Source organism: Amblyraja radiata, chromosome 11 (genome assembly GCF_010909765.2).
Source record: "Amblyraja radiata isolate CabotCenter1 chromosome 11, sAmbRad1.1.pri, whole genome shotgun sequence".
Lineage (NCBI taxonomy): Eukaryota > Metazoa > Chordata > Chondrichthyes > Rajiformes > Rajidae > Amblyraja > Amblyraja radiata.
The window spans coordinates 48,723,125-48,746,546 of NC_045966.1; the positions used below are offsets into that span (position 1 = coordinate 48,723,125).

Consider the following 23,422-nt stretch of genomic DNA (forward strand, 5'->3'; position numbering starts at 1 on the left):
TTGTCGATGTTAAAAAGCGGTAGAGTGGTATTAGAATGAAGCTTCAAGATTGTTGTGACTGGTGAACTAAGTCACCCAGAGACCCAGAAAAGTTGTATAAGTTGTAGAAAATAGAACATAGAATCTTAAGGGTTTGGACAGGCTAGATGCAGGAAGATTGGTCCTGATGTTGGGGAAGTCCAGAACAAGGGGTTACAGTTTAAGGATAAGGGGGAAATCTTTTAGGACCGAGATGAGGAAAACTTTTTTCACACAGAGAGTGGTGAATCTCTGGAATTCTCTCCCACAGAAGTTAGTTGAGGCCAGTTAATTGGCTATATTTAAGAGGGAGTTAGATGTGGCCCTTGTGGCTAAAGGGATCAGGGGGTATGGAGTGAAGGCAGGTACAGGATACTGAGTTGGATGATCAGCCATGATCATATTGAATGGCGGTGCAGGCTCGAAGGGTCGAATGGCCTACTCCTGCACCTATTTTCTATGTTTCTATGTAACAGTACAGCAAAGGAACAGGCCCTTCAGCCTAAAATGTCTATGCTGGACATGTTGTCAGCTTAAACTAAGCTCTGCTGCTTGTACATAATCCACATCCCTCCATTTTCTGCATATGAATGTGCCTATATAAATGCCTCTATTAATGCCACTATTGTATCTGCTTGTATCATCTCCCCTGGCAACAAATTCCCAGCACCACCACTCTCTATGTAAAAACCCTGGCTGGCACATCTCCTTTAAATTTAGCCCACATCATCTTAAAGCTATACTGGTCTTTGACATTTCCGCCCTGGGAGAAACATTTTGACTGTCTACCCTTATTAATGCATCTCAGGATTTTAGATAATTGGGTCATGTCTCCTCAGCCTCCGATACGCCAGAGAAAGCAATACAAATTTGTCCAACCTCTGCTTCTAGGCAGAATCTGGTAAACCTCTTCTATACCATCTCCAATGGCACCACATCCTTCCTGTAATGGGCTGACCAGAACTGCACATTATACTCTAAATGTGGCTTAACCAAAGTCCTATAAAGTTCCGGATTCTTATGCCTAATGCCCTAATTGATGAAAGTAAGCATACCATGTTTTCTTGACCACTCAATTTGTGTTGCCACTTTCAGGAAGATATGGACCTGGACCCCAAGATCCATCTGTCATTAATCTACTCAAGTCTTAGAGAGACTCAGTGGGTTAGACAGCATCTCAGGAGAAATGGAATTGGTGACTTTTCGGGTCGGAAGGTTCTCGACCCGAAAAGTCACCAATTCCATTGGTGCCTTCCATTGGAACCTTCTTCACACTACATAGTCTGAAGAAGGCTCTCAACGCGAAACGTCATCTATTCCACTTCTCTTGAGAAAATTATATGTATACATATACATATATTATATATATATATATATATATATATATATATAATATATATGTACAAGCTGTACCCGAAACATCACCTATCCATGTTTTCCAGAGATGCTGCCTGATCTGCTGAGTTACACCAGCATTTTGTATATTTTCCCTCATATATACACACACATATATATATTGCGTGTGTATATATGTGTATATAATAATATTTAAATATATTAAATAATATAGCTAATACCAGACTGAAAACCTATTTTGAACTTCTTCACGCCATGATTAGATGATAAAATAAATGCCCTCAAAGTAAACTCACCTGAGAACTGGAACAATCTCGGGCGACTTGAATTTGAAGGCATTTCTTAATGCATAATAGTTTTATGAGTTTAGTTTATTGTCACATGTACAATGAAAAGCTTTTATTGCGTGCTAACCAGTCAGCAGAAAGACAATCGAGCCAGTGTATAGATTAGATACACGATAAGGGAATAACGTTTAGTGCACGGTAAAGCCAGACAGGTCCGATCAAGGATAGTCCGAGAGTCATCAACGAGGTAGATAGTATTTCAGCACTGATCTCTGGTTGTGGAAGGATGATTCATTGGTCTGATAACAGCTGGGAAGAAACTGTCAGTGAGGGTCATTTATATCCAAACTTGCATTTATAGAAGATTTCTAAACCGATCAATTCCACAAAAAATTATTGAAACAATAAAAGCTAGAGCCACAGTGAAGTGTATGGGACAACGGCTGCAGCAACCTTGACGAGAAAAGACAAAGCTGGCGGGTCCCTGGATTCCACTTTGAGTGACAGGTTGGAGGTCCCGCCCTCTTTCCCGGGTCTGTGGAGACGACAGCGCATGCGCGGGGAGGGCACGTGTATCAGTTGGGCGCCAGCGTTCCATCGAAGGAAGTGCTGATGTTTCAGGGCTGACGTTTGCGTCTCATTACCTGTGTAAGTTGGAGCCTTTCCTTTCCCCACCTCCTAATATATTTCACACAACGTATCGCCACTCCGTTTTATTATCCACCCTACCCCAGGCTCTGATTATATTCCTTTAATCGCTACCATTCCGCTTTTAGCAGGGAATGCACCATTTAAACCCAGGGCCTCATTTTTCCCCAGTTGTCAAAATGTTTTGTTATTTTCACTTGTAATTGTACGAAATGACCGAAATTCGCCAAGAACCACCCCCTCCCTCTTCACAATAAAACAAACCATTTGTATTTGTGCCTCGGGCATGCAATGACTTCCTGCATGCATTTAAGGACATTTTCTAAGTTTGAAATTGACTAGAACTTGTTGGTAGTTGATCAGACCACAGCCTGGTTGTTTTAAAGAGAAGCTCCCATGTATTCGGTGTTGGAAGGGCCGGTTTTAAGGGTAACAACGGTCCTGCAGGGACTCACATTCTGGGCTCCGTAGAGCAGTACGCGCGAAAAGTTTGTGTAGTCACGTGGTTATAAATATCAAAGGAAGTGAGGGAGGAACTGAATATAAATTCTATCTGTGGTGGTGTGGGGGAGGACCACCAAGCAAAAAAAATGCCCAAAGGGGGATGTCCCCTCTATCTGTTTGTCTGTAAACTAGAGTGTTGGAAAAACTAGCTGCAATGGAAGTTGGCTGTAATGTACCCACGTTCATTGGAATCTGTGGATCATAATCATAGTAATCATATGTTTTAAAATTAATCTTTGAATCAATTAATTGATATGAATTTATTGTATTATTAACCTGAAGAAGGGCCACGACCCGAAACGTCGCCAATTCCTTCTCACCTGCTGAGTTTCTCCAGCATTTTGTGTCTACCTTCAATTTCACCAGCATCTGCAGGGCTCTCGATTAACTTTTTTTCCCTGTTGCCAGCCGGGCAACCTTAGCAGCTTTTTAGGTTGCCAAATGACAGTGTAGGTGGTCATTTAAGATGGCTTGCATGACGCGTGCGATAATGTGCTTGGACGAAGTGCGTAGTTACCAGTCGGAATTATACTCAATGAAGCATTCGCATATTATTTCTGCTTCAAATAAAGTCACAAACTAAACATATTCACCAATCAAGACATGATATATCCCACAATGACATGCAGCAAAATTATAAGACAGTATCTCAACTCTTTTTACACATTGCAATTAATGCAATTTCTATTAGTTCTTTCCACTTCCAAACAAAAATGTGGTTGGATTATTCAGCGTATGATCAACCTGTGTCAATAAATACTGGACCATAGTAACATATATGCGTACGTATAGTTGTGAATGTTGCTCATGAAATAACTACAGTACTGATACTCCAGATTAAGAGTTGATTTGCCGTTAAAATTAATTCTGTAATGGGGAGGTTTCACGGCAGTGGGGTCACGACCCATGACCTGTACTGTTGCTACGCTACTCCAAATGGAGTACACGCGTTGAACTGCAGGTAAGCACTTACCATTGTTTCCAGCGTAGCTGGCCCGTTAAAACCCGCCGAAATTGTCAATTTTTGCGCTATAAATAATTATGGAAATCGGGATAAGCGTGTGAGACATTTAGCCTACTTCAGAATTCCAAAAGTGAGGAGAAATTACGGTAGATAGAAGTGAGAGATGAAGGGACAACAACAGACAGAGTGCTTAGCGAACATTGGCCGTTTGCTCACTGCATTTCATCAACTAAGGCATTATTTGTGTTTTTTCTTGATTCCTTTGGCATCTAAAAAGTTTTAGGTGATAAATCTGGCTGTAAATTTTTTTAATCGCCCATGGTTCTCAAGTGGGTTTTTACATACAAAATGAAAACGCATCTGAAGAAAATTTTACAGCCAGATTTATCACTTCTGAGACTTTTTAGATACCAAAGGAATCAAGAAAAAACACAAATAATGCCTTGCTGTTGATGAAATGCAGTGAGCAAACACGATAATTCCCAATATTTTCAATTCCGATATGTTCGCCAAGTACTTCAGCTGCTGTTCTCCCTTCAGCTCCCGCTTCTCTTTACCTTCATTTCGCTTCACTTTTGGAATTCTAAAGTTGGGTACATGTCTCTCACACTTACCCCGACTTCCACAATTTTTTTCAGCGCGCAAATTCAACATTTTGGCGGTTTTTAACAGGTAGGAAAGTACGCGCTTCTTGCATTAATAACATATACCTGAAGTTACGGATGTCCTCCAGATGGATTGAGCGGCTCCGTGCATCAAGCCCTATGACCCAGTGACCTTACGTGCAACCCCCCTATAACGTGTCAACGGCAGCAGTGACAATCGAACACTGCGGTTTTAATGTTTCACGTGTTCACAATTTATGGATTAAAACAAATAATAACATTAGGAATTAAAACACATTTGATTGCATTCCGTTATAAAACATAGTCAATGTTCGCTCTGAAGACATTTCCAGGACAATAGGGTCAGGAACAGGTGTGTGTGTGAATCAGTGCGGGGTGGATAGATGGCGGGGGGGGTTAGAAGGCAGTCGGTGCAGAATGGATGGATTGAGGCAGGTGAATTAGTATGTGTTGGTTTGAGTAGGTAAAATTGTGAGGGGAGAGCACAGGGGATGTCAGTGGTGTTGAATGGGGAGGTTCAGTACGGGATGGATGGGGGTAGACAAAAGTGCTGGAGAAACTCAGCGGGTGAGGCGGCATCTATGGAGCGAAGGAAATAGGCAACGTTTCGGGTCGAGACCCTTCTTCAGACTTCCCCACATTCTTCTTGAATGGGAGGGTCAGTACAGGTTGGATGGGGGGGGGGAGATCAGCACAGGATGAATGGGGGGGGTCAGTACAGTGTGGATCGGAGGGTCTGTGCAGGATGAATGGGAGATCACTACAGTATGAATGAGGGGAAGGTGCAGGGTAAATGGAGGGTGGGTCAGTACGGGATGAATGCGTGGATTAGTACAGGATGGATGCGGGAGCACAGGGGATGTCAGACTGCAAACCCGCTAACGGCGCTTTAAAAACATACCCTCCCGCACGCCGAGGCCTCCCCCTCCCTCCCTCCTCCCTGCCTCGGCGGGCGGGAGGGTATGTTTTTAAAGCGCTGTTAGCGGGTTTGCAAGCAGCGGCCGCTATCAGGGCGGGCGGGGTGCGAGAGAAGGAGGGATTGGAGCCGCTGTCGCGGCCGCTGCTGCCGCTGTTCGGGGCCCGTCATTCGCTCCTACCCTTCCTCACCCCGTACCTCGTATCTTTCCCACGCAATATAGCCGTCACCGCCGATACAAAACGTTGCGTTCTGTTTCTCCAGAGATGTAGCCTGACTCGCGGAGTTACTCCAGTTTTTTGTGTCTATCTTCAGTACAAACCAGTATCTGGTTGCCAAGCCGGGCAAAATGACTCCGTGTTTAGGTTGTCCGGCAGCGCTTTGAGTGGTCAATGGCACCCGGGCAACCGTTAATTTCGAGCCCTGATTCTGCAGATCTTTCTTAATAATCATAATCATACTTTATTAGCCAAGTATGTTTTGCAACATACGAGGAATTTGATTTGCCATACAGTCATACCAAGAAAAAGCAACAAAACACACAAAATACATTTTAACATGAACATACACCACAGTGAGGCCTCCACATTCCTCACTATGATGGAAGACGAAAATAAAGTTCAATCTCTTCCTTTCTTTATTCTCCCGCGGTCGGAGTCCTCGAGCCTACCATTGACGGGGCGATCTTGGCTCCCTTAGCCGGCAGTTGGGGCGATTAAGCTCATGCATTGGGGTACCCCCGCGCCGGGTGATCTGACCCCGGGTCGGGGCTGGTCGAAACTTTCTGCATCATTTGGAGCTTCCCGACATCAGTCTTTACCCAAGACTGCGAGCTCCTCGATGGTGATATCCACAGGCTGTTGATCCCAGACAAGGGATTGCAGGCTCCGATGGGGGGCTCAAAGTCAGTCCCGAGCAAGGGCCGCCAGCTCCATGATGTTAGGCCACAGAGCGGCCGGAGATACGATCCGGAAAACAATCGCATCTCCGAAAAGGTAAGAGATTGCAAAAATGTTTTCCCTGACCACCCCCGACATAAACAAACCAGAGAACATTAACACAATCTTTTAAAATACACTAAAAATAAAAAATAAAAAACGAAAAGGCAGACAGACTGTTGTCGAGACTGCCGTCTCTGACGGCGCCACCCGGTGGATGTTTCCCCTAGTGGAGTTCACAGAATTTCATGGTTGCCCATTTCAGATGAGGAATAGGAATTTCTTTTTTGAATTCTCTCCTCCAAGGAGTTGTGCGGTGAATTCATTCAATGCATTGCAAGCAAAGGAAAAATTAAAGCGTGTGAATGCCGTAAATTTGAAATAAAACAAAAAATGCTGGAAGCACTCAGCAGGTTAGGTAATATCTGGAATATTCATCTTGTTGGGTCGATTGGCCTAATTCTGCTCCAAGAGTCATTGGTATGGCCTAGAGAATGGAATGCGCGGAGAGTGTCTGAGGTGTCTTGAACATAGGTGGGAAGGGATTTAACCAAGGGGGATAGGATGGAGTCAAGGTATGTGGAGATGAGTTCGGTGGGGCACGAACAGGCAGAGACAATGGGTCTACCGGGACAGTCAGGTTTGTGGATTTTGGGGAGAAGGTAAAAACGGGCCGTGCGGGGCTGGGGAACGATGAGGTTGGAGGCTCGGTCGGGCAGGGCGTGGGAGTTGATGAAGTCGGTGATGGTGCTCGTCAGAGGGGTCATGGTCCAGGGGTAAGTAGGAGGAGGTGTCCGAGAGTTTGCGCGTGGCCTCAGCTTTGTAGAGATCGACGCGCCTGACTACCACGGCACCTCCCTTGTCGGCTGGTTTGATAACCCAATCTGGGTTGTTGCGGAGTGATTCGATGGCAGTGCGTTCAGGGGGGGAGAGATTGGAGTGAGACGGGAGTGGAGAAGTTGAGGCGGTTGACGTCGCAACGGCAGTTTTGGATAAAGAGTTCCAAAGCCGGGAGGATATATATCATGTCTTGATTGGTGAATATGTCTAGTTTGTGACTTTATTTGAAGCAGAAATAATATGTGACTGCTTCATTGAGCATAATTCCGACTGGTAACTACGCACTTCGTCCGAGCACATTATCGCACGTGTCATGCAAGCCGTCTTAAATGACCACCTAAACTGTCATTTGGCAACCTAAAAAGCTGCCACGGTTGCCCGGCTGGCAACAGGGAAAAAAATTAAGTGGGAACCCTGTTAGCCCAAAGTATTTGACATCCACTAAGTACTTCTTTGCCGCTCTGTCCTTGAAATAACTTTAGACCCACACGGTACCTTTAAAGGTACCAAAATGGGAAATAAGTAAGGGATGGTATTAATCTTGCTAAGAAAACTCACATTTTTTGTATAAAAATTAAAAATTACTGGATGGATATTTTTAAAATAATTTCTGTAGTTGTTAATATCCAACTGGATCCCAATCCTAAATTAATAATATTGGGCATATCAGAACAATATCTAAAACTTACAACAAACCAAAGAAATTGCCTTGATTACAGTATAATAATTGGGGGAAAAAATTAATATTAAAATTTTGGAAAAACCCAGCAACCCCCACAATCAAGATGTGGATTATGGAGATGTCGAAGAACTTACATTTGGAAAAAAATAGATTTGTCTTAATTGACAAACCAGAAATATTTATTAGAATATGGTCTCCATTTATAGATTATTTGAAGGGGTAGATTGGACCGGCGCAGAAGCCGGACTGAAACCTGAATCCAGGACTAGATGAATAGTTCTGTTCTCTGTCCTACGGACCTATCTCCTAAGTTGTATTATTGATAGTTTATTCTACTTTTCTAATTTCTTTCTTTCCTTATTTTTCCTATCTATAAATATAAATAAATAATTAGAGGCAATGTTAATATGTAACCGATAAAGGAGGATCCCAGCTACTTTGGTAACTGGGTCCCTAGAATCCTGGATATTTAATATGTAACCGTTAAACAAAGTTTATATTGGTTTGTACTATGATATGCAGATGCCTCTAATAAAAAAAATATTTATAAAAAAGAAAACTCACATTTTGGCAAGGAATATATTTAAAAATGGTAGAAGCATTAAATGAAACTCTTAGGTCTGTTTGGTAAGACAGGAAAATATTGCATGAATAGTACTCAATTACAACGTCAGCAGGAGTTTATGTTTCTAGGGGACAAACCAAGTTTAACTGCTGGAGACACTATTGTACATTTTAATGAACATTTTACACGTGGTGACAAGGGTCTTGTGGCTACTGTTGTGGGGAGAAGGTAGGAGAATGGGGTTGAGAGGGAGAGATAGATCAGCCATGATTGAATGGTGGAGTAGACTTGATGGGCCGAATAGCCTAATTCTGCTCCTTGAAACCATGAAACTACCCTTCCCATTCCCTTTCCCTCTTGAGCCTACTCCATTGCCAGAATCTCCGCCTTAAAAATATCCAATGAATTTGACTCCACGACTGTCTTTGACAATGAAATCCACAGATTCACCACCCTGCAAGTAAAGAAATTCCTCCTCATCTCCTTTCTAAAGGTACGTCCTTTTATTCTGAGGCTGTCCCCTCAAGTGGAAACAACCTCTCCACATTCACTATATCCAGGCCTTTCACTATTCTGTACGTTCTCACCCTTCTAAAGTTCAGTACAGGCCCAGTGCCTTCAAACGCTCGTCATATGTTAACCCAATCATTTCTGGGATCATTCTCGTAAACCCTCATTACCAATGTGCTGCTCAGAAGAATAACAACACAATTCTGCATTCCCCCACAAAACATTCAGATCTGCAACCAACTCAGGGTGGGAAAGTGTAAACTGTAGTTGCCACATTGCCTGGTCAGCAGCAGAAATGTAATGGCCTTCAAAATTGCTTTAGTTCACTTAGTTTTATTTCTTAGCAAGGAAATGGCTCTAGCGAACGCAAGGGAACCTTTGAGCTCGATTCTAATTCCTCCAGCACCGGGAACCCTTGGGTTTACCCCTGGTGCAACAAAACGGCATCCTACATGTGATAACCTCAGCACAATGTGTTGCAATGACTTATTTCACAGCCGTGCACGGGGCATTTTCACGTTTTGCCCCAGCGACACACTTTCCCCAACTAACTCAGTCACAGAGAGCAGCATTTTAACTATCGTGAGATCTGAAAATTACCCCTCCTCAAACACAACAGCTCAATTCTTCAGTGTAAACTCACTGCATAGCTTGAAACGGAATTCCAAGAATTAAGTTATTTATTTAGTAACTGAGTTAGTTGGTGGAGGGAGAAGAGGACATTAAACTTCATTGCATATCGAAATGTTAAGAATGTAAGTGTAAAGAGAATGTGGAAATTGCGGATAGGTTTAGAAACTTCAATGCAAGATGGATAGTGGGAACTTAAAACTGACATAGTAGCACCTTCCAAATGCCGAAGCATTGTCACTCAGTATCATTCAGATGCAATCTGTTGTTATACATATTTAACTGCTATACAAGGGTAAAAAGCCTATGACATCCCAGACATCAAGTGTTATTTAGAATTGAATACAGAAAAAGGGAAACAACTGGAAGTATGGAAAGCTGAAGACAGGGAAGGACGTCAAGTGTGTAAAAAGTGTTGAGAGATGCTCAGAAGGGCAGAGAGGGGCACACAATGTCACTGGCAGACAAGATCAAAATAAATTCCAAGATGTTATAGAGGCATAATAAGGACAAACGAATAACCAGGGAATTAGTAGGACTAATCAGAGACCATGGAGGTAATCTAACTATGGAGCCAGAAGGTAGAAACAAGGAACTGCAGAGGCTAGTTGAGGAAAATAAAAGATACAAAGTGCTGGATTAACTCAGCGGGTCAGACAGCATCGCTGGAGAACATGGATAGGTGATGTTTCGGGTTGGGACCCTTTAGACGTCTATACCAGTGGGTGGTGAGAATGCACTGCTGGAGAGAGTGATGGAAGAAAGCTGAAAGGTATAGGAAAGGTCTAAAGTGAATACTTTTCATTGGTATTCTCAACGAAACGGACTTTGTGGTTAAAGAATTCAGGGGGAGGTTGAGGAGATGAAATTCATAAGATCATAAGTGAAAGGAGTAGAATTAGGCCATTTGGCCCATCAAATCTACTCCAAGTCAATCATGGCTGATCTATCTCTCTCCTAACCACATTCTCCTACCTCCTCTCCATAACCTCTGACACCTGTACCAATCAAGTATCTATATCTCTACCTTAAATATATCCACTGACTTTGCCCCACAGCCTTCTGTGGGAAAGAATTCTACAGATTCACCACCCTCTGACTATATAAATTCCTCCTCATCTCCTTCCAAAAAGAATGCCCTTAAATTCTAGGCCTAGACTCTCCCATTGTAAAGCAAGTCCCCATAAATATAGACGAGGCACTCTTGATGGTGGATAGATTCCCCAGAGCAAGGCGGGATTTATCCTATGGTGCTATGTAAGGCAAGTGAAGAGATTGCTGGGGCTCTGACTGAAATGTTTACATCTGCACCGGTCATAAGTGTAGTATCAGAAGACAGGAGTATGTCTAATCTGCCACCCCCCCCCAATTTTCAAGAAGGGCACCAGTGAAATGACTTGAAATTACAGACCCATGAACCTAGCATTGGTCGTAGACTTGGAAACAACTCTGAGGGCCAGGATTAATGATCACTTGGAAAGGCACATGAGATGGCGCTATGGATTTGTCGAGCGCAGATCTTGCTGGACCCATCTAATGGCATTTAAATGGATAATAAAGTGTACTGATGAGGGCAGTGTAATCGATGTGAGTGGTTTACATAGACTTGGACAAGGTCTGACGGAACACTGATCCAAGGTGTTAGGGCCCATGAGATTCGGGGCAAATTGACTTATTGGATCGAGAATTGCCTTGACAATAGTACGGACAAGGTAATGATAGAGGGTTGTTTTTGCGATTGAATGCGTTCCACAGGGATCAATGCTAGAATGCAATTGTATGTGCACAATTTGGACATGGATGTACAGTACCCTCCATAATGTTTGGTACAAAGACCCATCATTTATTTATTTGCCTCTGTCACTCCACAATTTGAGATTTGTAATAGGAAAAAAATCATATGTGGTTAAAAGGCACATTGTCATATTTTATTAAAGGGTATTTTTATTAATTTTGGTTTGATGGCACGATCAGCAAGATCACAGATGACACTAAGATTGGTGAAGCTGTGAACAGGGTGAGGCTAGTCTTAGGCCACAGAGTTGCATCTACATGCTGGTGAAATTGAGAAATGGCAGATAGTGTTTAATCCTGATAAATGTGAGGTGACGCATTTTGGGAGTACTGATGAGGCCAGAACATATACCATGAATGGCAGGGTCCGAGGGAGCGTTTAGGACAGAGGGGCCCTGGTGCACAAGTCATAGAGTCACACAGCGTGGAAAGCAGGTCCTTCGGTCCAAGCTGTCCACACAAGTTTGAATATCTTTGAAGTGGATAGTGTGGGTAGATAATGTGGTTAAGAGGGCATGTGGAAGACTGACCTACATTAGTTAGGGCTGTGAATACAAGAGCAACAAGATTCTACTCCAACTTTATACAAAGCATTGGTCTGATCTCAGCTTGAGGTCTGCGTGCAGTTCTTGGACAGCACGCTGCAGAAAAGATGTGATAGCTCTAGAGAGAGTGCAGTGGAAATTCATAGGGCATTGCCTTGAATGGAACCTTAATTATGAGATGTTCTCATGATCTTTTGAATCACCTTTGCATTAAAGACTAAAGGCAAGTGCTGGAAACCAGCCCTCTGGTCGGTATGGACGCGATGGGCCAAATGTCCTGGTGCCGTGCTGCATGACTATAAATGAATCATTGCATTTGAAAAAGGTGCAACTGGGAATCTTCAGAACACTGAAAATAAGCAAAAAAGAAAAAGGCCTAAAAAGGCCACTGCTTTTTTGGACTACTGATTGTGTATGGGGTGGGTGGGGGGGTTGATGGGCCATATGGCCTAATTCTGCTCTGATGCTTTATGAACTTATGGTAGAATAAAATAGCAATCATCGTAAACATAAACAATCTTGGAATTTTAGAATGTGAACAAGTTAACAGAAAATGTTTTCATATTGAAGGAGAGTTTGGATTATTATGCAGTACAGCAGATGAGGAGGTGATTTAGTTTGAGCATAAAGAAAGATCCTGACTCAAAATGTCGCCTGCTCATTCCCTCCAGAGATGCTGCCTGACCTCCTGAGTTCATCCAGCGTTTTGTTTTTTTTACTCAGGCTATTTAGTCCATATGCCCGGCTCATCTTATTGAAAGAGCTGTCCAATCTATCCTACTACTATTTCCTAAGAAATGCATATTTGTTCACTTGAGGTATTTAATTCCATTTTGAACATTATTGTTGAATCTGTTTCCAAGTCATGGATTCTGAGCAATGTGATCCTTGTTTTATCAGCGACCTTAAGCTTGTGTCTTTGAATTGTTGACTCTTCTGACACTGGAAGGAGTTATTACTTTACTGTTTGAACAACTCTGTCAAATCTCTCTTGACTTTTAAAGGGCTGTTAAAATAATTTCACTTTTTTTAGACTTTTAGAGACACAGTGTGGAAACAGGCCCTTTGGCCCACCAAGTCCGTGCCACTGACAGTCTGAAGAAGGATATCGACCCAAAATGTCACCGATTACTTCCCGCAAGAGAAGCTGCCTGTCCCGCTGAGTTACTCCAGCATTGTGTGTCAATCTTCGGTGTAAACCAGCATTTGCAGTTCCTTCCTACAACCTCTCAATCCTTCTGTTCATACAATTAGAAATAAGGGGTAATAGACTTTGCTGTGGCTTCAGTATTGACGTTCAGGCAGTGCCGACTTAGAGCACTAGAGAATGCTTTATTTGCAAAACTCACCTTGTTGAAAGGGCCCATTATCCCTGCATCGCCATTGTCCTCTCCCAGACCAATATGCCTAGTGTTCTGGCCTAGTTGTATTGAATCAGCTACATGGGACATATCTCACCATTAATATACCCAACACTAGATTCCTGAAGTACATACTTCATTGTGAACTCTGCCATGAAAAATGAGTATCAGGCAGTCAGAGGAAAAGATTCAATGAAGTATTTAAAGTCTCCATGAATAAGTGCAGCATCCCAGGTGATTCTAATGGAGAAGGAAGTTTCAGGATGATATTGAGGACTTGAGGCCATGCATAGGGAGCAGAACGAGATCCTGTGTAGACTGTGAAATAAGTGGACTGTGAAAGACTGTGTACTCTTACCACCCTGCCTGCCCTGTCAGCCAGCACGTACCCATCTGCACAGGAAACTACAGTTCACACATTGTCCTCATTAGACACCTCAGAAGCCTGAAGAATGCGTGCTTTGACAGAACACCATTTGATGGTAAAAAATGAACGTGGGCTGAGAATCGAGATTTCAAAACATAGTTAACTGAAAATTATTTCTCCTTCTAGGTTTATTAGATTGAAAGCAATTAAAGATTGAAGACCTGCAAAGATGTCCAAAATTGAGAAAATGAGCATTCTGGGTGTGAGGAGTTTTGGGATAGATGACAAGAATAAACAAATTATCACCTTCAATACTCCATTGACCGTTCTGGTGGGACCGAATGGTGCAGGTAAAACGGTGAGTTCTGTATTTGGAATCCTAGCAATTTAAACTACTCAAAATAACTGAAAGCGACCAGATAAACCAACCAAAGAGGGAGATGGGGGTACGTGCTATCTTAACTTTTAAGAAACATTTGGACAGGTACATGGATAGTTCGGGTTCCAAAGGTTCATCGGATAATTGACCCTGTAAATTGCCCCTAGTGTGTACATGAGGGTTAAATCACATGGGAGGAAGAGAGCTGATGGGAATATGGGAAAGATAGTGGCAGAATGGTAGGGCAGAGGAATCTAAGAGTTATAGGTACATAGTTCTCTGAAAGTGGTGTCACTAGTAGATAAGGTGGTCAAGAAGATTTTTCCTTCATTGACCTTTTTCGAGCCCTGCCATTCACTGTGAAGGTCCTGCCCTGGTTTGACTTTCCAATATGCAACATCTCACACTTATCTGTATTGAACTCCATTAGCCATTCCCTGGCAGACTAGCCCAGCTGATCAAGATCTTACTGTGATGTTTGATAACCATCTTCGATAACCCTCTACGATACCACCTGCTTTTGTGTCATCTGCAAACTTACTAGTAATGTATTTTATATTCTCATCCAAATCATTGATATAAACCACAAAAAGCAATGGGCCCAGCACCAATCCCTGAGACGCACCACCAGTCACAGGCCTCCAGTCCGAGAAACAACTTTGCACCACCACCTTCTGCTGCTTTCCATGAAGCCTTTCCTGTTTCCATTGGCGAGCTTTTCGTGGATCCCATACAATCTAACCTTCAAGAGGATAAGCCTACGATTGGAACCTTAACTAATTTATTAAGTGTTCTTGGAGTTTTTGAACCATTTTCATGATATAGAATTTAATGTGATAGACTCAATTTTATTTTATGTATATTCAATCTTTGTGTTGCAGACTATAATTGAGTGCTTAAAGTACATTTGTACAGGTGACTTTCCTCCTGGAACCAAAGGACAAACATTTGTGCATGATCCAAAGGTAGGGCAGATTTATCAAGTTGCACATTGTATTTGTGACCAAAATGGTTGTTTCAAATTGTCCAGTGGCAATTTCAAATGGTCTTATGCTGACGTATGCTGTTGTGTGCTTACAAGATCTTTTTTTTTTGCATGCCTTGCGTTTAAGATTATCTCATGGAATCAGAGAATGTTACTGCATGGAAAAAGGTCCTTCGGCCCAACTCATCCATGTCAACTTAGTTGGTTAATGGAGCTAGTCCCATGTATAGGTGAAGAACGAAAGATTAGTGGAAACAAATGTCCATTTCAGTGGGTCAGGCAGCATCTCTGGAGAAAAGGAATAGGTGACGTTTCGAGTTGAGATCTTCTGGGTCTGAAGAAGGGGAACCGGGGCACCCAGAAGAAACCCCCATGGTCACAGAGAATATGCAAACTTCACACAGACAGTACCCGAGATCAGGATCAAACCCAGGTCTTTGGCACTGTGAGATGATGGCTCTATCAGCTGTGCAACTGTGCTCCCCTAATTCATTTATCTTCATCCTTTTACAACCAGCCTAAATAAAATGACAAATTTTGCACTTGAACTTCTACATGAAATCGTAATATTACTGTTTTTACAATTAATTGCTGCACAAATTTAAACTCGAAATTTATTTGTGAATGCAGATCTTTTGTTTTCTATATAGTTGATTTTGGGTTGATAGAAGATCTAAATATTATATGGCTAATAGAACTATATATGATTTATAACGGCAGCTTATTTTTACATGTTAGCCACATTATTTTCTGCAAAAGATAGACATACAGTGCTGGAGTAACTCAACGGGTCATGCATCTGCCTGCAGTCCTTGTTTTTACATTGTTTTCTATGATAAGTTATGGTTGTTATGAATTCAAGAACAGTAGCAAAGTTTCCATCGCAAGGGAGAAATGCTCGAAACCTTCAGCCCACCAGTGTTATTCTTTGCAATGATGCAAATGGGAGATGAAAACATGTGTTTTAAACAAGTGTGAGATTAATCACCAACTTGCATTGTTAAGATTTGCAATAAATGAGGTCAGGAAATAAGCACGTTTGTTTTCGATAAAGGTTGCCAATGAAACTGATGTGCGGGCCCAAATCCGTCTCCAGTTTCGAGATGTGAATGGCGGAATGGTGGCTGTGCAGAGGTCAATGCTTTGCACTCAGAAGGGAAAAAAGACTGAATTCAAAACCTTGGAAGGGGTGATTACACGAATGAAGTGAGTCCAACTCAGCAAGGAAAGTATTCTGTGTGAGAGATGTTGCTCGATAATTATTTGATACCTGAAAGAATGTGACGGGGTTACGAACCAGAGACCGGGCTCATTGGAAGAAAAGAGATACTTGCATTTAGGAGGCATTTCTTTCATCATCTTGCAATCTCCAAAGCTTCTTATTGTCTGCGCAGTCCACTTGAAAAGCGTTAAATATTGAAACATTGAAAATGTGTACAAGTTCTTTCAGGCAGCATTGTGATAATGCCGAGGTAATAATTTTCCATAATTTTGAGTTTAGTGTATTGTCACGTGTACTGAGATACAGTGAAAAGCTTTTGTCGCATGCATGATCCTGAATGCTGGATAGTGAAAGAAATGTGGAATTAAGTTCTGTCCATTTTGGGGAGGAGGGGGTTGAGAGAAAATTGTGCTCAACAAAGGAAGAAGATTGACAAAAGTCATTAAAAACATTTGCGTTTCTTTTTCAAGGCATGGCGAGAAGGTCAGTTTGAGTTCAAAATGTGCAGAGATGGATCGTGAGATGATCAGTGCCCTGGGTGTTTCGAAAGCCGTGTTAAATAACGTCATATTCTGTCATCAAGAGGATTCAAATTGGCCTCTGAGTGAAGGGAAAGCTCTGAAGCAGAAATTTGATGAGATTTTCTCAGCAACGAGGTGAGATATCTTTCCATTTCTCAGAATGCGGTACTTATTTCCATGATCCGAGCCATACATACCAAATATATTAATGTTGTGAAATGTCTAGAATGCAGGACAATACGGGCATTGTGGCGTGTATAGGGTTACTTCACTTATTATTTGCATCACTCGCATGAGAAAACTTCCCAATGAAACATCATAATTTGACATCAGGGTTAATGAAGGGCAAGGCCATGGAGAGACTTAAAAATGGTTGATAACTTGGGGTCAATGTAGGTGAGTAGGAGCAGCATTCATGGTTACTTGGGATTTGGTGATAGATTTTTGGATGATATCAAGGTAACAAAAGGAGAACAACCAGAAACGTTTTGAGAAGTCTGGTCAATGACAAGAGTTTGCAGAGCTGCTATCTCACATCTCCAGTGACCCAGGATCAATCCTGATCTCGGCTGATCTGTGCATGGACTTTGCACTTCTCCTTGTGACTACCTGAATTTCTTCCAGTGCTCTTGATTCCTCCCCCGATCGCAAAGACGTGCAGGTCGGTGGGTTGATTGGTCACCATAAATTGCCCCTAGTGCTTAGATACGTGCAAGAAGGGCAGAGAGGTGGGAGTATGAGGAGAATATAATGAAATTAGTCCAAATGGATGCCTAATGGTCAGTGTGGTCCTTTCCCTGCTGTCTGACTATGAAGTTAACTTCCTACTCAATGTTAGCTGTCATTCCTACTCTATGTTAGCTGTCATTAACACTGAATTATTAACAATAGACAATAGGTGCAAGAGTAGGCCATTCGGCCCTTTGAGCCAGCAGCACCATTCAATGTGATCATGGCTGATCATCCCCAATCTGTACCCCGTTCCTGCCTTCTCCCCATATCCCCTGACTCCGCTATTTTTAAGAGCCCTATCTAGCTCTCTCTTGAAAGCATCCAGAGAATCTGCCTCCACTGCCCGCTGAGGCAGAGAATTCCACAGACTCACCACTCTCAGTGAGAAAAAGTGTTTCCTCGTCTACATTCTAAATGGCTTACTCCTTATTCTTAAACTGTGGCCCCTGGTTCTGGACTCCCCCAACATCGGGAACATGTTTGCTGCCTCTAGCGTGTCCAAGCTCTTAACAATCTTATATGTTTCAATGAAATAACCTCTCATCCTTCTAAACTCCAGAGTGTACATCCTTCTAAACTCCAGAGTGCAGCTGCTCCATTCTCTCAGCATATGACAGTCCCGCCATCTCAAGAATTAACCTTGTAAACCTACGCTGCACTCCCTCAATAGCAAGAACAGAGGTGTGTGTGTGTGCATGCGTACGTGCGTCCATCTTAGCACTGCTTCAAACCATTCACCCAAAGGAATTCCAAATTCCAGCAACAGATAGGATTGAACACTTGTGAAACAATGTACCATCATATGTACAACCTCTGAAGTTGCAGATGGTGAACATACACAGCGGGAGCAAAGAGCAAGCTTCAGACTACTTGTGTGCAGAGAGCCTCTGAGGAAGGTCTTTCTTCAACTGGGCCAAGGTAGATGGGCATGTGATTCCTGAACAAGGCCGTTTTGGCCCTGCTTTGAAGGGAGAATTAATTTCCGTCAGCTGTCTCAGCCACTGCCACTATAAATGGCTGCTCTTCCTCCCAATGGCAAAGGGATGAGTAGAGAAACTCTTTACCTGGAAATGCATTGTAATACACAGCAGGCCACCAATACAATTATTTCCTCCCTCAGGACTCTGCTTCAATATTCTGCCCTGCACCATGCTCAAAGTCTTGAAAATGTACTTGCTAAAAGGCTTGACATTTGTGCACTGGCTATTGCAGAAGTTGATAGGTAATTAGTAGGTGGAGGGGATCTAGATCGATGAGTGTTGTAGGTCAGAAGTAGGCTGTAGGTTGTAGATGAGATTGAGTCTCAGGACCAGGGCAAAGGAGAAATGGATGGGAGTTAATGAGGCTGACATAGAGGAGGAAATTGAGGTCCAGAGGGGGGCGTGATTATGATCTGATTTGCGATCCCAGCAATGAGCTTTGTGACTTAATTGTCTGTCTCCTGTAGATATCCTTTGAGCAACAGGTGCTCTGGTTTCCTCCCTAACCCCAAAGATGTGCAGGTTTGTAGGTTAAATGACCTCTGTAAATTTGCCCCGAATATGTAGGGAGTGGGTTCGAAAATGGGATAACAGAACGAGTGTGAATGGGTGGATCGATGGTCGGCGTAAACTCGTGCCGAAGGGCCTGTTTCCAAGCTGTATTTCTAAAAAGACTTTAAAGAAAACTCTCTAAAAAACATCAAAGCTGATCTTAAAAGAAGCAAAGGATGACCTGTAAGAATGGCTTGCATTGTCCACAGGTCCTGTATGTGGAGATAACATTTACAGAAACAGCAAGGATTTGGAAGAGACTCCGTTAGTACAAGAAACACACCCAGGAACTCACAAGAAAAATCATGAACCCAGCTGACTGCAATAATTCCCTTCCTCATGTCCTGTTTAACCTTTTTTACTACAAATTATACATCATTCTATTGAAATCCCATTACACTCAATTTGCTTCTTGTGGCCGACCATCTCATTCATACAACAGGGTCTCTCCCCAGGTAGATAGAAACTGATTCATGGATGTATATACGAAAAAATTGCAGCATCCCTGCTGAATACTAGACCGCTGACCAGTCAAAGTGGAGAAGGAACATTTGAGATATTGAGAGAACATCCAAACATTGATAACCCCAAGAAACCAATACAAATGACAGTCGACATGCACATCTCCCGAGCTATCCATTCCAGCAAGCATCTCCTGCCCTGCTTGTGGCAGAGTCTGAATCCCATGTCATTCACCTCAGTGCCCACAGAAGCGGATAGGGAGTGAGTCTTGTTCAATCTTGAGGAAGTGTCATAGAAGATGGCGCAGTGATAGAGGCGCTACCTTACAGTGCCAGACACCTGGGTTCGAACCTGACCTAAGGGAGTTTGTACGTTCTCCCCGTGACCGCATGGGTTTTCTCCAGCTACTGCAGTTTCCTTCCACACTCCAAACTTGTGCAGGTTTGTAGGTTAATTGGCTTTGGTTAACTTGTCACTAATGCGTAGGATAGTGCTGGTGTACGGGGTGATCACTGGTCGGCGCGACTCGGTGAGCCGAAGGGCTTGTTTCTGTGCTGTATCTCTAAAGTTTAAAGGCGCCTGTATATAGCAACAAACATTGCACAAGATTGTACAATCCATAAGCTATGACTTAATCTAATGGCATACCCAGCTATGCAAATGCAATCATGTAAAAGCAAAAGGACATATTGCCATAGAATCTACTATGGAGCTTGTGAGAACTGTTCTATGACTTAATATATTGAGACTTTATAGCACTTAAATAACAAAATGGAATTTTCATTCACTGAAGAGAATCTTTTGGATAGTCCATTGACCTCTGTTAACCCGATTGTTGTGATGAAGAATGTAAATTTGCTGTTTCACTCCAGGTACATTAAGGCTCTAGATTCACTTCGTCAGGTCCGCCTGAAGCAGTCGCAGAATGTCCGAGAGTACCAGGTGGAGCTCAAGTACCTGAAGCAAAACAAGGAAAAGGCCCAAGAAATCCAGCAGCAGCTGACTGAGAAAGAGACACAGCTGGCTGTTTCAAAGGAAAATGTCCGATCCATTGAAAACCAGATTGCTCCCATAGAGGTAACACATTTGCCTTCTCTCCACAGTGTTCATCAGTGTTAGACTCTCTTTTGAAATGCTTATATTCCCTGTATAATGGAAGGTTAGCGACAATTTAAAAAATGTTTTGAAAGGAATTGACTGGGAGTCTATCTCAATTAGAATGATTGTAATGTCACCTAACTCAATTTTGCCAAGATGGTCTGTATTTCCTCAGCCACCAATGCTCATCAATAGGGTATATCAGTAAAGTCCGATTAAAGATAGTCCAAGGGTCTTCAATGAGGTCGATAGTAGCTCAGAACTGCTCTCCAGTTGATGGTTCAGTTGCCTGATTAGAGCTGGGAAGAAACTAACTCTGAATCTGATGGTATGCGTTTTGACAGTTCTGTACCTCTTGCCCGATGGGAAAGGGGAGAAGAGGGAGTGACCAGGGTGAGACTCGTCCTTGATTATGCTGGTAGCCTTGCCGAGGCAGCATGAAGTGTTGGTTGGAAGGGAGTCAGTGGAAGGGAGGTTGGTTTGTGAGATGGTCTGGGCTGCGTCCACAATTCTCAGCAATTTCTTGCGGTCTTGAATGGAGCTGTTCCTGTACCATGCTGTGAGGCATCCCAATAAAATGCTTTCTACAGGATGCATCTGTAAAAGAATACTTTGCCAAGTGTTCAACAAGAAAAATGCACCGATTCATTAGCTGAGAAAGGATCGTAGACAGTAATGAGATTGAGGCCATTATGGGATCTGCGATTCTCACCTGTATGTCACTGCGACTATGTTCTGGACTAATGTAGGCCTTGGAATTGTGATGGAAGAGTCTAACGCAAGATCTGATTCTGTGAACGAGATCGTACCACCTTGCCGACAAGGCTAACCCACTAAATGTTTGTGTGGTGAGCTTGCAAGTTCAACTGTTCAACAAATGGCTTTCTAGTCTATAAATCGAATACCTAGGTTGATCACACCTGGCCTGCAGCTTTTTTCTTTTGCGGTTTCAGTGCAGCAGTTGTGGTTGGCTCGTGCGGAGTCAACTGCATTATGGCCCAACTAGGTAAAGATGGCAGACATGCCCGAATCAGGTGGGTTTATGTGATGATCTGGTGGTTTTGTGGTTATCGGTGCTGGTGTCTTCTTTTTTTACATTTGTAATTGGAATTTAAACTTTGTAAATTTCACAATGAGATTTGATCTTTGTTGTCTAGTGTGATAGTCCAGGGTTAGTAATCCAGTAATTTAACCCCTTTGCCCACATCTTACCCAGGAAAGTAATTGAATTGAGGATCTGAGAGGACATTCAGGGGAGTACAATGGAAGACAGCTTGCTTCTGGTGTTCTTGCTTCTAGCTGCCACCACATTTTAAAGGTATTTCATGGGTTGCAGGGAGTTTTGGGACAGAACATACCAAAAGGAACATGGAAGTTGCCTTGTGAAAGCAGGAAGTTGTCTTGTTTCCTTTAGGTTTAGATAAGGAAGGTGTTGTGTGACTAAACTCTGCTGATTGATTTCACTTTCTGCTGAAAACTATCAGCTATAAACTTGGGGGTAAAGTGAACTAACCTAAAATTCATTCACCCAAATGGTAGGAGTTTGCAAATTCACATTGTCAGTCTTGTAAGATAATTTCCGCCAAAATTTAACTACGCTGGCAGCACGGTGGCCCGCAGTAGAGTTGCTGTGTCACAGCGCTTGCAGCGCCGGAGACTCGGATTTGATCCTGACTATGGGTGCTGTCTGCACGGAGTTTGTACATTCTCCCCGTGACCGCATGGGTTTTCTCTGAGATCTTCAGTTTCCTCCCACACTCCAAAAACGTACAGGTTTGTAGTTTAATTGGCTTGGTATAATTGTAAATTGTCCTTTGTATGTAGGATAGGGTTAGTGTGTGGGCATCTCTGGGCCGAAAGGCCCATTTCCGCGCTGTATCTCTAAAGTAAACTAAACTATTGATCAGGAAAAGCTGCCTAGGTATAGTTAGTTTTATAAAATTATCTGATCTGTTTAGCACTATGTAACCTGAAGTTAGTCTATACTATAAATATTATTTTCCTACCCATGCAGGATATATGATAATAATAATATTAATAATATCTTTATTGTCATTGAACAAGAACAACGAGATTAAGATTGCGACCTCCGTATCGATGCTATAAAATAAATAAATAAGGTAAAAGTACAAATAGGTCCATGTACACTGAGGTTACATATTACAGCAGCTGTCAGTGTGTTGAGATAAGTCAGTTGTGCTGGTTGATTATGGGGGCAAAGACAGATTATGGGGGGCACTTAGCAGACTGATTCAGTGCAGTTGTAGCTCTAGGGAAAAAGCTATTTCTCAGTCTGGAGGTGTGGGCGTAACAGGCCTTATAATGTCTGCCAGATGGAAGAAGTTCAAACACAGTGGCACGGATGTGTGGAGTCCTTGGAGATGCTGATGGCTTTTCTGAGGCACCATGCGTTGTAGATGTCCTCCAGGGCTGGGAGCTGTATCCCAATGATCGTCTGTGCTCTAGAGACCACCCGCTGGAGATCTCTCCTATCCGCTGCTGTACAACTAAGATACCACACAGAGATGCAGTATGTTAGGTTGCTCTCTGTGGTGCAGCGGTAGAAAGTCACCAGCATCTGTTGGGGCAGACCAGCTTTTTTCAGCGTCCTCAGGAAAAACAGCTGTGCTTTCTTGACCAGTGCAGTGGTGTTACTGGACCACGTGAGGTCCTCTAAAATGTGTGTGCCCAGAAAACTGAATCTGGACACTCTCTCCACTCTGTCCCTATTGATGGAGACTGCAGCGTACTCATCATCCTGTGACCTAAAGTTGATAATCAGCTCCTTGGTCTTATCTATGTTTAGGGACAGGTTGCAATCCTAGGAATGTATAGTTTTGGCATTGTAAACCAGCATCTGCAGTTCCTTGTGTCCACATATAAATGATAAACTGGGTTCAGGTGTGTTTAAAATAGTACCCAGTAATTAAAGTGAAGACA

At 42.7% G+C, this 23,422-nt stretch overlaps 1 protein-coding gene across 1 annotated transcript in view; it reads left to right on the forward strand.

The window, feature by feature from the left end:
* Positions 1-2,204: 2,204 nt before the first annotated feature.
* The window catches only part of rad50 (RAD50 double strand break repair protein), a 142,427-nt gene continuing 121,209 nt past the window's right edge, over positions 2,205-23,422 (forward strand). The window contains exons 1-6 of the mRNA XM_033029880.1: positions 2,205-2,309; positions 13,738-13,909; positions 14,812-14,895; positions 15,970-16,121; positions 16,608-16,793; positions 20,257-20,461. Of these exons, the coding sequence (XP_032885771.1) occupies positions 13,781-13,909; positions 14,812-14,895; positions 15,970-16,121; positions 16,608-16,793; positions 20,257-20,461 (756 nt within the window). The 5' untranslated portion in view covers positions 2,205-2,309; positions 13,738-13,780. The remainder of the gene's footprint in view (positions 2,310-13,737; positions 13,910-14,811; positions 14,896-15,969; positions 16,122-16,607; positions 16,794-20,256; positions 20,462-23,422) is intronic.